Source organism: Motacilla alba, chromosome 4, assembly GCF_015832195.1.
Source record: "Motacilla alba alba isolate MOTALB_02 chromosome 4, Motacilla_alba_V1.0_pri, whole genome shotgun sequence".
Lineage (NCBI taxonomy): Eukaryota > Metazoa > Chordata > Aves > Passeriformes > Motacillidae > Motacilla > Motacilla alba.
Genome location: NC_052019.1, coordinates 46804554 through 46819958, shown reverse-complemented (window position 1 = coordinate 46819958; position 15405 = coordinate 46804554). Strand labels below are relative to the sequence as shown.

The 15405-nt window shown below is 42.5% G+C and overlaps 1 protein-coding gene across 1 annotated transcript; it reads left to right on the top strand.

Annotated features, from left to right (window-relative positions):
* Positions 1 to 375: 375 nt before the first annotated feature.
* Positions 376 to 14619, top strand: LOC119700765 (cytochrome P450 2U1). The gene is made up of 5 exons (XM_038136376.1): positions 376 to 899; positions 6123 to 6755; positions 9975 to 10136; positions 11097 to 11264; positions 11673 to 14619. The coding sequence occupies exons 1-5, from the start codon at positions 461 to 463 to the stop codon at positions 11849 to 11851; spliced, it is 1581 nt and encodes a 526-aa protein (XP_037992304.1). The 5' UTR covers positions 376 to 460; the 3' UTR covers positions 11852 to 14619.
* The last annotated feature ends 786 nt before the right edge of the window (positions 14620 to 15405 follow it).

The window sequence follows — 15405 nt, the reverse complement described above, 5'->3', positions numbered from 1 at the left end:
TTTTTGCTCTAAAATTTAAGTGTCCCTCTTCGAAGCCTCTCTGCGCTGTTCTGCATTTGCCAAGCAGGGGACCTAGAGCCGAGTTTGTGTGTTTGGGAACGGGGAAAAAGGGTCATCTGCATTTCCTTCCCTTCTAAACCGCTAAAAAAATAGCTATTTGCGTAAGAAGCATTTGAAAGCAAGTCCTGCGGGGGGCTGGGGAGGAGCGCTCACTTTTGTTGTTATTGTTGGTTTTTTTCACACGAGCAGGACACGCGGTTCATGTTTAATCCGTCCTGAACTCGGCTCCGTCGCGTCTTGCGGGCGCGGGGGCGGTGCCGGGGCCGGGCCCGCTCCCCGCCCACAGGCCCGGCGGGCCGGGGTCAGGCCGCCGCGGGCCTCGCCTCCCGCCCGCCCCCGCCATCTTAAACCGCTACGCGCCGGCGGCGAGGCGAGGCCGGCGGTCCCGCTGCCCGGGGAGATGGCGGGGACGAGCGCGGAAGCTCGGACGTGGCTGCTGCGGCCGCCCACGGCCACCGAGCTGCTGCTGGTGGCCGTGTGCTGGCTCGGCTGCTTCTGGCTGCTGCGGCGGCGGCCGCGGGCGCTGTCGGGGCTGCCGCCGGGCCCCGCGCCCTGGCCGCTCGTGGGCAACTTCGCCTTCGCCCTTCTGCCGCCTCCGCTGCTGCGCAGGTGGGCGGTGGATGTAAAGGGCGACCGGCTCTCCCCCGCCTTCTCGCCCCATGTCTTCCTCACCGGCCTCACCAAGATGTACGGCAGCATCTTCCGGCTCTTCGTGGGCAACCGCCCATTCATCATCCTCAACACTTTCGGGGCGGTGCGGGAGGCGCTGGTGCAGAAGGCGGAGGTGTTCAGCGACCGGCCCTCCGTGCCCATCGTCCTCATGATCACCCACCACAAGGGTAAGTGCCCGGGGACGCCCCGAGTGCCGCCCGGGGAGCTGCCGCACGCCCGGTGATGGCCGGGGGTGATGCTTCGGAGCGATGCGGAGCGGGAGCTGCTCGGGACCGGGGCTGCTCCGCCGAAATTTATAGCTAACTCCCACGAATTATGGACTGAACCGTTTACTTGCTTTTTTGCTCCTCGCGTGTGTCCCTCGCCCTGCTGCTGACTGAGAGGAACTCGCCCTGCCCTTGAGGTGCAGCATCCCCGCGAAGTTGGCAGTGCGGTGCCGTGCACCACGGAGCATCTCTGGGTGCCTGAAGTGCCCCATCCCTTTAGCTGTGTGTACAGTAAAGGGACTGAGGAGCTGCTGGGGTGGTTTAGATTGGAGAAGGGGAGGCTCAAGGGAAGGCCTTATCTCCCTCTCCAACTGCCTGAAAAGGGCTTGTAGCCAGGGCGGGGTTGGTCTCCTGGGTAATAAGGGATAGGACAAGAGGAAATGGTCTCAAGTTGCACCAGGGGAAGTTTAAGTTGGGCATGAGGAGGAATTTCTTCGCAGAAAGGGTGGTTTGACAGTGGAATGGACTGCACAGGGGGATGGTGGAATCACCGTCCCTGGAGGTGTTTATGGAAAGGCTGGATGTGGCACTCAGTGCTGTGGTCCCGTTCACAGGGTGGTGTTCGGTCATGGGTTGGAATCAACCTCTTTTCCAACCTCATTGTTTCTGTGACTGCCATTTGTGCAGGGGCTAAGGCACAGCTGGTCCGTCACCGCGGGGCTTTCTGATTTTGGCTGTATGAGGGGAAGAAATTTCAAGTACTTGGGCAGTGGTAGGAAACTGAGCACTCCCCCAGGTCTTACCAAGGTAGCGGTGGCAGAAATCAGGCTTCTGTGGAGTCCCATGGCTGCGCAGTCCCCGTTTTCCGTGCGCAAGCTACTGTTGCTGAGATATTTGCAAATGTGTTATTCTGCTTGTCAAAACTTACTGAGTGTATTTGGGTTTGGTTGTCTTTTCTTTTTTAAGAGTCCAAAGGAGAGTTCCTAGCTTTTGCAGGAAAAAGGCAATGAGGGGTTTAAACACATGCTGACAATACTGCAGGTAGAATTTCTTCATGTTTAGTTTTTAGGTCATTACTGATCTCTGTTCTTATAGAAATATACTTACCCTTTTTCAGTTTAGGAGGTGGACCCCAGAAGGCTTGTTAGTGATTAGGCTAGCTGATTGTGAAACTTACCTATTTTTATTTTCTCCAAGGATGGGGAAATCTGGTTTTTAAATGCATGAAACATTTATCTTTCTTTTTTCCCTATACCAGAATTGCCCTAGTAAAGAGAAGAAAGTGAAGGACCTAGATCATGTTTATTTAAATGCCATCAGATACCATTGCTGAAATCAGTTTAAAGAATAAAGAAAATAAATGATGAATTGAGTTGGTTTAATGATATTGTTCTAAGACAGATCTTACTGACACATTGTTATCATACGTGAGTATTTTTAGGTACAGTACTTCAGCAAGAACTGGAGGAGGAAAGGGGAAGAGGAGTTAGATAATTTTAGCAGTGCTGTAAAACCTCATGTTCAGCCTCATGGTAAATTTGTTTTTCCTTCAATGCTGTGGATTTCATATGTATCTTGTTCTTTATCAGACGTTTTTGGATATTGTGAAGCAAAGAGTAGCCAGGGCAGCTGGCAGCTTCCACCAGTGGGTGCTCCAGGAGAGTTGGACATACCAGGAACCTGTTGTCCATAGCCAGAGCATGCTGCAAGCAAGCCCAGCATGGTGCCTGTCTGTGTTGCGCTGTGGCAGGGACATTGTGTTGCTCTGGGTTTGGTTTTATCTGTATGATCACCGTAGCTGTGCTCAGCCAGGAGGACTGCAGCATCAGGGCTGCCCAGTGGTCCATAAAACATCCCCAGCTGTTCCACAGTGCTCATGTTAGCAGCATGCTGGATTGCCCTAGATGTAGGAGTATTGTAGAGTGAGTCAGAGGACTGGTGTGCTCTGAGTGCACAAAGGGTGAATATGGGCAGTGGGGCCACTGCCCCCTGCAAGCTGGTTCTCCAAATGCCAGTGGAAGCTGCAGATGCTGTCCCTGTGCTGCCTTGGGTTTGGTGGTGGCATGAGGAGATGACTGAGCCTCTGCCATGCTGTGCTTGTGCTAACGAGTGTTGCTTTTTTTTCTGTGGTTCGTGGAGGAGGCAGATGGGTTACAGCACTCAAACTGGAGGCCTCTTAAGATGGGTTTGGGTGATAATTTCAGGAGTTTGTGGGTGAGATGTTTCTTCAGGTCAGGACAGCAGCAGTGTTAGTATGTAGTAGGAAAGGAAACAGTAAGGGCAGGATGATGGGTAACTTCAGCTCTACCACTCAGATTTGGGTACTACAGCTCTGGGAGGTTTAGTGTCCATTTTGGGTTCCTGCATGTCCTTGGGTTCTTTGGGTTCCTTCATTTTGTAAGTGAGCTATTGTGGTATGAATACAGAGATATTTTCTTGGAAGCTACGTTTGCTGGTATAGTTTTGTCTTTATCTTGAGCTGCCCTGCCAGGTGTGGTATGGAAGAAAGAGTGGCTTATGTCAGCTGTGGGGTTCTGTTGCATGTAAGATGCAAAGAAAAAAATTGTGCCTGGGGGAGAGCAGGTAGAAGTATCAGAAATGGCAAATACTACATTTCAGCAACTTGATTAGCAAGTAAGGGAGGCCTTCTTGGCTGGATACAAAATGCCATAAGAACTTAAGGGAGAAGATAGTAGTCAGTTCTTGATTCTTAATTCGTCATCACATATGTCTGCAGAAAGAGAAGTAGTAGACTGGGGAGAAACAAGGCATTTCTGTGGTCTAATTTTAGTATTTTAGTTTTTCGTATTCTATAGCTACAAGAGGTAGCAAAGACTGAATCTGCAGAGTACATGGAGTCAGAGTGGTTGTCTGCCTTTATAGCCCTGCCCTGTGCATATCCACATGTGGACATCTGGCAACACAGAAGTTGAATGTTATTAAATGTTATGAGTGCTGTGTTTGTCAATGTTCCCAGTATGGTAGCAGCTCTAGAGCTAGCAGTAAAAAATGTGGGGGATGGAGGAGAGTAAGTAAGCCTTTGCTTCTTGTGAGGATTTAAATTTTTTTTTGCGTAAAAAGGGGGAATAAAATGAACTCTCTGGTTTTCTGAGTTTGTTGGTTGATTGAAATGGTTTCATTATCAGCTCATAGAAATTAGGCCTCTCTAGTGAGCATGAAGTCCTGGTTGTTGTTGCTCCAGAATTTATTATTGTATGACCTTCAGGGTTGTTTTTTTGTTGTTGTTGTTTTGTTTTGTTTTTCTTTGCTTTAATTTCTTTACAGGGGAGGTTGTTTTTGTTGTTTGTTTTTTTTTTTTAAGAGTAGAGGTGTCTGTGCTGAATAACTTGGCTTTTTAGGGCAGGCAGATTTTCTTTGAAATCAGCAGAGGACTATTCCATTATTGTAGCCTGGTAGGGATGCCGTTGAGAGTTTGCTTTCTTCTCTTTCCTCTATTGTTCTGTCTTTATGCTCTTCTTCTTCCTTAATCTGTATTCTATGTAATTCTTTCCCAATTTACACATCAGCTGTTAGTATTCTGCAGCAGTTTGGGATCTGGGGACATCAGTAAACACCAATGCTGTCTGCAGGACTGCTGGAGAGACTCACTGCATGTGGGGACGTTTGTTGTTGGTGTTAGCTTTTCTGTGGGCCTAGGCAAGTCTCTTTTACATTCAAGACAATAGGTCTGTTTTGTTTATGAAAGTAATTTTCCTAACCAAAAAAAAAAGAAAAAAAAAGGGGAAGAGACTGTGGATGCATAGCCTGTTTTGGAGATATTTGTTGCAGGATAGAAACAGTGATAACTTTGTTTTGTTTCAAGAAATCCATGTTTCTTTCGCAACCCAGCCACAATCCCTGGAGACCCAGGGTTCTTGGTTCTTGGCCAAATTCAGCCCCAAATACTCCTGTTTTTTTCACTTAACCTACTTCAGGACACCAATGCTAACAGGAAACAGTTGAGAGAGGAAATCTGGAAAGATTTCGGTTCTGTTTGGTTCTATTTTTTGAAGGGCCAGGAATAGATTTGAAGGGCATTTGAATAGATTGCCTGAGGAATGTCTTCATGCAGAGAAGATGAAATTCAGCTGATTCTGAGCTTGTCCTGATTCTTCCTAATATTCTTGTTTAGGACATTTGAAGCTAGGTCATGTGTTTGTATTCTTTTAGCATTAATGACTTGGAACAGTAACTTGTAATAGAAATATAAGAAATGTTAAGTATTGAAACATGATGCATCTTCTAGTATTTATGTACTACTTCTATTTTCTTATGGCCATTTCTCCTTTTAAATTCAACTTTAAGGTTTGCAATTGAAAGAAGAACTGATGTTGCTTTTACAAGGTAACTTTTGGTTTCCAGAAAAAAAAAGTGGTATCGTTTTACTAGAAGAACAAATCCAGAACTAGATCATGTTTGATGACTAAACTTTCTCAGGTTAACCATGGAGTACATTAGAAATTGCAGGTTGTGTATTTGTTACCCTGTGGTGTCTTTGGTGTGGTCTTTTAATTCAACATAAGAGATGTTTCTGTTTGAAAGTGAGTAATGGGGATTTAATTTAAATGGTGTTTCATAATGACACAATCATGCAGAACAAGTGCCTACAGGCATCAAAACTGTTGAGATGCATATCAAGCAGGATTTTGCCAAGTGTCTCTGAACCTCTTTACACCTTCCCAGTTTTTTCCTGCAGTGTGAGTATCCTGTATTTTATTATAACTTTAAGATAAAGCTTGCATGTAATAGACACACTTGCAAAAAGTATTGAGAAGTTTGTATAACATGAAGGGAAAAATGCAAATCAGTTTGTGTTTTAATGTTTTCTGTTATGCCTTGCTGAAGAAGTTCATGTTTCAGGACATTGGGGAGAAAAGACTATATCTAATATAAATCCCAGACCAACTGTTCCCTCTTCTCCATCTATTTATTTCACGCAAAGTCTAATGAAACTAGTGATGTAACTTGGGATATTCATTTCAGTGATGAGGAAAAGCAGGGACAGGATATCCAAAAGCTATAATAACGAGCCTTGTGTTTTTCCTTTATCTCCTAGACAGGTGCTTGGGAGAGATTTGCTGTGTATAATTTCCTTCTTTTCTGGCTCTTGAGTTGCAGGCATGGCTAACTGTTTCTAATTGAAAATTGGGCATTTCGGTTTCAGTCTCTCCCTTTTTCTTTCAGGTGTTATTTTTGCACCTTATGGCCCTGTCTGGAAGCAACAGAGGAAATTTTCTCTGTCAACACTGCGTCATTTTGGAGTAGGGAGACACAGCCTAGAGCCTAAAATCATCGAGGAGCTGAACTTTGTAAAGGAGGAAATGCTGAAGCATGGAAAGGATTCATTTAATCCCTTCCCAATCATTCGCAACGCGGTGTCCAATGTCATCTGTTCCATGGCCTTTGGCAAGCGTTTTAACTATGAAGATGATGAATTCAAGACAATGCTGAAGAACATGGCCCGTGCCCTGGAGCTGAGTGTGAACAGCTACATGATCCTGGTCAACATCTGCCCGTGGCTCTACTACCTTCCCTTTGGGCCTTTCCGGGAGCTTCGGCAAACTGAGTTAGACATTACTGCTTTTCTGAAGAGAATAATTGCCCAGCACAGGGATACACTGGATGCAGCAAATCCCAGGGACTTCATTGATATGTACTTCATCCATGCTGAAGAAGAGAAGAACAACAAGGAGAGCAGTTTTAATGACGATTACCTGTTTTTTATCATCGGTGATCTCTTCATCGCCGGCACAGATACTACTTCCAACACATTGCTGTGGTGCCTGCTCTACATGTCTCTTTACCCTGAAGTACAAGGTAAGATTATTTTATTCTAGGTGATTTATTCCAGACTGTGAAGCTCCAGATGGATGCTCAGAAACAGAAGCAAGCAGCAACAGTGAAGAAATCATTTGGAGAGCCAACGGTTCGTGTTGTATGTGTGATTTGAAAGGCTGGTATGTAGTCAGGCATCATCTATCCTGCTGTTCTATGATGATTTTTGGGTTAGTGCTATATATTAAGTGCTAAATAGCCCTTTAATCTGTGAGTTTCTTCTGGTTTGGGACAACTTTACCTTTCCCAAGCAATTCCAGGGAGCTTTAGCATGTTTGAAAAACTTTGGCAGTTGTGACATTCCAGGCACGTAGTAGTGATAGAAGATGTGTGAAAATCATAGTGCTAAGGTCTGCTTTTATGGCTGCCTGAGCAGGGAGGTTCCTGAACCTGGCAGCAGAGTCTGGGGAAGAAGAACACTACCTGCTGTAGTGGAACATCAAATCAGAGACAGCTTAAGCAAACTGGACTTGCACAAATGCACAGCACCAGCTGCCAGTGTTGTTAGGGGGCCTCTCCCCGTCAGTCTGAGTGTTCAGGGCAGTCGGGTGGGTTGCTGATGACGAGGGATGGGGGCACACGAACAGAGGCAGAACAAATTGGTCTTGTTCAGTGGTAGGGAGGGATGACTGAGGGGAAACCTTATGCTATCTACAACTGTCTGGTCAAAAGATGCTAAGAAGATGGAGGCAGTCTCCCCTGAGGTGTGCAGTGGAGGGAAGGGAAGGGAAGCAGTGGAAACAACCTACAACAAGAAAATTCTGATCAGATACCAGGAAAAGAAATTGTCCTATCAACATGGCAAATGAGTGACGTAGATTGCCCTGAGAGTTAACAGAATCCCTGGTTTTGGAATTTTTCAAAACTAAGTGGGTCATGACCGGTAGTAGTCTCATCTACCCTGAGTTGGATCTGTTTGGAAAAATCTCTTCAAATAGGTCAAGATCATAGTTTATTGCACAAAGTCAAACAAACTGCAAAACAGGGCACCAGTTCAGTACATGGGGGAGAGTTCACTGGGGACAAATGTGAAGTAAACTTTTATTGCATAGGCTTATTCTTCTGTTTTAATGCTGTGTGTTATCGCTGCTTGACTTGATATGCACTTACGTGGATTAGATGTATTCTAAATTACACAAATGGAATCCAGAAGAGTTTTGGAGTTTTGTGTTTCTTTTTTTAACCTTTTTTCCTTCTCTCTGGTACTGTATGTGTATGTGCTAGTCAATTTTCACTTTTCTGCTGATCTCTAACAATTGTATTACCTCTCTCTTGATTTCCCTTTACGCTGTGGCTCTTGTCAAGTAGTCTAAATATGCTCAGTAGTCCAGATCCTATTCCTTATATCCTGATTGCCTTGGAACTTATGGGCACTTCTTTTATTCCTGGTAATACATTTCTCTTAAATTTCCTCTCTAGAGAAAATACCTGAATTGTGTTTCCTTTAGAAGTAGCAAAAGTTGCTTGCCGTCATGGAAGGGAAGCTAAGGGCTATCAGAGGAAAAAAAAGTATTTTTCTCTTTGGGAAACGGTTTTGCTTTTTACATGGAAATAGAGAATGATGTGGATGGACAACCTGGTGAAGCCATGGGGAGTATTTGGTTTGTTCTGTTCCCTGACTTTGTTTTGGTCCTTGACTTCTGAAGATCACTGAGATTTTTAAATATGTGAAAAGTTGTGGAGCAGTTCAAATAACATGCTGTTGCAGAGGCTGCTGGAGTTTACATTTTGCAGCTGGTAATGTGAGCAGCAGTTTGGCTGCTGTCTGTTTAGTTCCTCATATTTTTAGAAACTCTGAACAAATGATTTGTTCAGGATAAAGCAGTGATGGGACATTTGGTATGAGACAGTCTCTTTTTTTTTTTTTTTTATATATTGAAAACTTTATTTCTTTGTTTAGATTACTGTGAACATACATGCATGAATATAGGGCTACGATATGTCCCTAATAAAAGGGAAAGAAAGAACTTTCTTTCCCACAAAAAAAAAAGTACTGGAGAGTCACGCTGTCAGCACGTCTCTTGCTGTATTTTTTGTGGTTTTTTATGTTCCTCATGCATGAGCTTTTCTTCTGGGGCAAACCCAGTAGGTGGCAGCAGCAGCTCCTTAGATGCCGTTCAGGCAGCAGGTGGGGATGCTGCTCGGGAAATTGGGACAGTTTTTTCGCATTGAGCTTTTATTTAATCTTGTATCACTGCTAAGGAGAGAAAAGAGCAAAAACTCAGAGTATCAGCAGCCTGGTTGGAAAAGTCAAGTGGAGCAACCACAAAGTATGCAGGATATAAAGGGTAAAAAATGAAAACTGACTTCTATTATTTTTGAATAAAGGTTAGTTTAGAGGTCTCATTTTTCAAGATTGTCTTTTGTGGTGTAGCCAGATTGCAAATTACCTGCAAGAAAAGGCACGCCATCCTGTATGTACGTAGGTGAAGCAAATCCTGAATCTTGGAAACTTCTGCAAAGAGAATTACTTGTATGCTGAGCCTTCAGTGAAATGAAAGGGGCAAGCAAATAATTTGATATTTTTTTCTCCCCAAGAATGAGAAAGTTGATAAGCTCATGAATTTTTTTGACTTTGCAGGAGGGCTGCAAAGGGAATGGAGCATCTGCTGCTGCCTTCAGGGGAAATGGGAAATACCTGACTTTAGGTTCTGTGAATAGAAAGTAGGAAATGGCAAGAATGAGTTAAATGGCTTCAATGCTTGCAGTAACAGCACCAGAATTCCTGCTCCAGAATGAAGTATCTAAAGCAACTGCATGAAAAACTTTCCCATCTCTTCACGCTCAGGCACACACTGCACGCAGCTCTCTTACTGTTCAAGTTTTTAATTGCAGAGCAGAAGCTTGATGTTCCCATCATCCAAATTACTGTATAGTTGAACTCCTGAAGTAGGATTATGAATACATTTCGAGCAGCAACAGGACTTTTCCTGTACTTTTCCACTACTGAAGTGCTAGCAATGTCTGTCATCTCAGTAGCTTTACTATTGACTGTTGTCAAGATTGTGCTTGGTTGTTTTCTTCGTTGCTGAGTTCCTAAGGCTAATGTTGGCATAGCTGTTTCAGCTAGGAGTCACATCTTGAAGTAATTTTTGATAAATCTATTTAAACAGTGAAGCAAGCATGGTCAGATGAAATTGAGATTATGTCTTCTCACATATTATGTCTTTTGACTTTATTTTTCTTGCTCTCTTTGAATAGAGAAAGTTCATGCAGAAATTGAAGAAGTTCTAGGACGTGACAAAGTTCCCTCTCTTGCTCACAAGGCTCAAATGCCCTTCACAGAGGCAACCATTATGGAAGTGCAGAGGATGACTGCAGTTGTTCCCCTTTCTATTCCTAGAATGGCCTCAGAAACTGCTGGTAAGCATTTCTAGAAGCTTGTTACTACAGCGTATCCTCTGGGGTTGAAGATCTGATGGGACATCTAGTGATAATTTACAAAGACCTCATTTACGTGTTAGACCTGTAAAACAAATATGTAAATGTCCTTTATAGGAAGCAGGAGGCCTTGACATAGTTCTCTATGTAAGCAGCATGTCTGACCTGATATCAAGCAGTTTTTCTAATCTCGAGTGATTTCTTCTCTGGGGGTCAGCTTGTATTGATTAATGTGCTAAGTCATAGCTGGCAGCTGAGACTGCAGCTTTTTACCTGAAACAGCAGAGCTGTCCTTGGCATTCTGACACAGAGGTCTGAAAACATCCGTTTAGAGTAATTGGTTTGCTAAAGGCTTATACCACTGACCTCCACACGTACAGAAAACATTAAGAAATATCATCTTCCAACTCATCTATGTGTTTTCATAAACATAGCTGAGCACTGGCCAAAGTCGGTGTGCGAGAGCAATACTGAGCTTTTAAACCGATTACTGAATTGATCTGCTTTTCCAAATGTTTTGATTTGCAGGGGAGTGAGGTGCAGCAAGCTGAAATGAGACTAATAATTTCAAAACCCTTGTGTCACAACAGTTCAAAGTCCATCCTTTGACTGTGGTGGGGCTTTATGATGGCACAGGAGCAGGAGGAAAGTGGGTCACAGTATTGGGGTGCTGCAGATGCATTTCTGACAACTGCTGCTTCCTTCTTTCTGCAGAAGCTGTCGGTGTAACTTGGTGTCTTTCCAGCTGCTCAGGCTTGTGTGATTCTGACTCAAGCAGGGTAGCATAGATCACCTTTGCCTTCAGCTTTTGCTACATTTGCAGCCCACAGCTAGGGATCAATATAATTTTTTGTGACACCCTCTTGTTGTCTTTTTACTGCTATTTTTCCCATGTTTCCTTCTAGCAACTTGTCACATCTCTGTCTCTGCTTTTGTTTAAAGTGCTCCAGGGATATACTATTCCTAAGGGTAGTGTGATTGTGCCCAACCTGTGGTCAGTACACAGAGATCCAAACATTTGGGAGAAGCCAGATGAGTTTCAGCCATCAAGATTTCTGGATGAAAATGGCCAGCTAATAAAGAAAGAGTCATTCATTCCATTTGGAATGGGTAAGATAATCCACATGGAGTCATTAGCTGGGTGGGTGGGTGGTGGTGTTCAAATGTGGGGTGTTGGGGGTGAGAGATGTAAAAATTGCACATAGGACCAGTTATAGAAGTAGATTTATTATCACAGTTGGTGGCTCGCAGAATGGTTTGGGTTCCTAAATAGCCAGTCACTAGACAGAAATTAGGACTTGTCCTTTGATACTGCTATTGCTGTGGATGTAAATGTTGTTAATATGAACTAGCACAGCTAAGCAAAGACTCAAACACAGGAGGCCAGAGCTTCAGAGTTTATAGCTTAATAGTAGTTTGAGTCTTTTTTGGACTGTGGTAGCACAGGAATTACATGTGTGTTAACAAATAGGTCAACTGTATAAAGCCAGTAATACCTCTCTTCCAACTCTTCTTTAGGTAAACGTGTGTGCATGGGAGAGCAGTTGGCAAAAATGGAGCTGTTCTTGATATTTTCAAGTCTTATGCAAAGTTTTACCTTTATGTTCCCTGAAAATGTTGCAAAACCATCTATGGAAGGAAGATTTGGTCTAACTTTAGCTCCATGTCCATTCAACATAATAGCTTTGAAGAAATGATACAGTGTCAAAAAAGATTAAGCAAAGAAATATTGCACTTTCAAAATACAGCTTTTTTTTTTTCCACTATTTCCAGCTTATTATTTTGTTACTTTCTTTCCAGAAAATAACCCCAACTGCGTAGGCTTTCCTAGTCAGTGAGAATGATCCATTTAGCCTGGAACTGGAAAGATTTTTTTTTGTCAGTTGTTGCATTCCACAAATGAATTGACAGCATAGTTTTTAATTTGATATTAAAACTTGGTGGGCTTAACATCTGTCTATTATGGTCAGTTTGTCAAATGTTATTATGGGAGAATGGTCCAAAACATTCGTTACTGTTCTGGCAAATAGTGATTGTAAAAAATTGTGAAAGCAGCACATAAACATTTCATTTCCCAAAGGAGTGAAGCACATAATGTAATATTTAAAGTATTAATGAATTGTTAGCATTTTCTATGAAAAGAAAGATTATAACTGAGCTTAAATAATTACTTATACTTTCTGGAAATTACCAAATGACATTACTTTTAACCTTAGAGGATTCTTTTTTGCAACTAACTTATAGGTGTAGTAGATTGGATGCAACTATCCTTGAGATTCAGGGCTCACTATAAAAAAGCAGGTACCAAGTTGGAAAAGCCAGGATTTGAGGCCAAATGAATTCTTGAATACACCATATTCTCAACATGAAATGAATGTGCAGCATCAAGATGCAGATGTTTTATCTCAGAATACGAACGAGAGCGGAATTCTCTCACAGGAAACAGCAGAACTCTGTTCTCTCTGGTGCCAAACATATTCAAGACATCTGTGCTGCCTCTGGCTTTCATTGTTTACCTTGTGGCAGCAGTGGCTGCAGGCAGGACGGGACCAGCAGCTGCTCACTGGGGAAAACACTACAGTCTACAGTGTGTAGTCCTGAAGTCGAGGCTGGTGCTCAGGTTTTTCATCCACAGGCAGTGTGGACGGTACTGCCACAACCTCTGGCTTTGGGAACTGGAGTCTTCAAATACGGCATTGCTGCAGCAGTACAGGTACTGCTTATACATTTACCGTGGAGCAGGAGGAAGCTGACCAACAGGAGGTTTGGATATAATGGCTCTCTCTTTGTTATCTTCCATGCAGAGTAAAAGTATCTGTAGTTCATGCAGCATTAGTGTATCAGTACTTTTTTCACATGCAGAATCTCAGTGCTCTTAACCACTGTCAAACCAGCTGCCAAGGAAACCTCATGTTAATTGTTTCAGAACAGGGCACTCAGTCTTGCCTTGTGTTTCCTGGAAATACAACATGGAAAGTGATCTTTTGGGGGGCTATGTAACAACTAACTTTTAAATAGTTGTTCTAATCATTCTTTAATCTCTTTACACTCCTTTTGATCTATCAGAATTTCATATCACATTAATTAAGTTCTTATATACTCTTCTAAAGACTTTTTCCCCCTCACTGGAGATCTAGAGAATACCCAGAGCCTTCCTAATGTCAAGTTTACAAGACTGGAATGTGAATTTGAATGTAATTTAGAATTGGGTATTCCATTGCAGAAACAAAACTTAAATTGTAAAAGAAGATACAACTTTTCAGCTTTAAATTTATGTCTGGTTTTGTCACTTTTAACCTTGAAGTTTTAAAAGCCAGGTAGTGCCTAACAAAGACTGTAAGATAGTTATTTTGCATTTAAATTAAGGTTTTCTGTTACCTATTTTAAATAACAGAGTGCCTTAATTTTTGAATTACATATTTGGTTGGTCAGGTATCCCACTGTTCATGTGAGAACTTTCAATTCTTTTCAATTTAATTAGGTTAACTTTGGACTATATAGGCTTGTGGGTGTGGTTTTTTGGTATGAAGTTTTAGAAAACTTACTACAATAAAAAGTTGATTTTGGTACCAATGCCAGTGAACTTGCTCTAAAACCTGAGAGTACTGGAGAATTAAGCACTTTATTTAGTTTAATTTTGTATTTTCCAATGAATAAATAGATTCTGTAGGGTTGGGATTTTTGTCTGGAAATCTTAAAATTATGCTTAATTGAGAAGCTAAAATTAAGTGCTGATAATATTTATCTTTCTGTTGAAATGCCTCTTTAAACAACATAATGATGTTGGTGTGCAACTGATCACTTTTACAAAATACCTGTCCTTTTAATGAATGAGGACACATTTGAAAAGCACTTTAGTATTTTTTTTACAGATTCCAAAGAAGATGCAATTCACATAATCCCCTGGTATGTGAAACTGTACATATTTGTGCTTGTTTTGCCTGCTGAGTTTAGTTCAAAATGTCACCCTTGAAAATTAGCCTTCTACAAATACTACTTTGAAAATGTGGTTTTGGTGATGCCTGTAATCAAATACTGCAATGTGCAACATGCTAAAAGTACCGATTAGAAGTTCTAACCACGTCAAGGTGTGCTAGAATACAGGATCCCGTTGGAAATGACAATAAAGACCTGTCTTTCATACCTTCCAGGCGCATTGAAATTTTCACAGGATACCATAAAAGGAGCTGAACAGAAGCATAAAAGCAGCAAAATCTGTGGTTTTCAAAGTGTGTTGCTATCTTTGGCAAACTGTAAAGAGTGGTAGCAAAGTTGGTTTGTTTTTGTAAAAGTATGCTTCCCCTCTCCTTTTTTTAGCAGAGGAAGCATCTCAAATGCCTTGTTGAAAAATTTATGCTCAGATAAGTGGGTGACTGTTTCTGAATCCTGCAAATATCTTTATTTCTAAAATTACTTTGCTTCAATGTGTTTTTATTTTTAATAAAGTAATTCCCAAGTAAGTGTTTCACAGCTTTGCTTAGTCATTTCAATGAGTTCCACTTACTGACTAAACTTGTGGTGTTTGGCATCTTACATCTTGCAGAAAAAGCGTGAGAAAATGTTAAAAATGCTTTGGATGAGGAGTGAAGGAGGTGGGGAAACAAAGTGAAATTGGGAAAATAACATTGCCAGGCATGTTATGATCAAATGATAGAAAGAGGGTTTTTTTTTAAAAACACTGTTACCCAGAATAGAAGAGGAGGGAAGGGTAGGAGATGAGAAAGATAAGAGTAAATGAATTGTCAGCAGGAGGAGGTGTGCAGTCTGCAGGAAAGAAAACCTGGGCAGAAGTTGATGTGTAGTTTTTTTTGATTCCTGGCATCAAGGGGAGGCAGAGGGCAGAGAGGGAAAGGTGTGCCAAGGGGGGAGCCTGGGGGAGAGGGCAAAGAGGGGAAAGCAGGAGATCCTTCCATATGGAAGAGCAGGGAGCTGAGCTGGAGCCAACTGAAGTGTTTGTGGGGAGGGGCTGGGTATCAGCACTGGTGTTAACCAGGAGCTGGGCACTCAGCAGCAAGAGCTGTAGGTGGAAATCTCACGTCTTATGTCCTGGAGTTAGGTTGCAGGTTACTTAGCATATTGCTATTTTTTGTTTGTTTGTTTTTTAGGGGAAATTCATTAATTACCACTCAGCTGTCATTTGTATACACAAAGATTATTAAGGGTGAGTGTTTGGATAAAGCTGTTTCCACAGCCACTTCCTGCTCCTGCCTATTCCAGGTGAATTTTTTTGCAGTAGGTTTGTGGTACAAAG

What these genes read in the sequence shown, in the direction of transcription:
- LOC119700765 (XM_038136376.1), top strand. Translation starts at nt 461, where the DNA reads ATGGCGGGGACGAGCGCGGAAGCTCGGACGTGGCTGCTGCGGCCGCCC. An exon ending in CATGATCACCCACCACAAGG is followed by an intron (nt 900 to 6,122) that starts GTAAGTGCCCGG and finishes TTTTTCTTTCAG; the next exon opens with GTGTTATTTTTGCACCTTAT. An exon ending in TCTTTACCCTGAAGTACAAG is followed by an intron (nt 6,756 to 9,974) that starts GTAAGATTATTT and finishes CTCTTTGAATAG; the next exon opens with AGAAAGTTCATGCAGAAATT.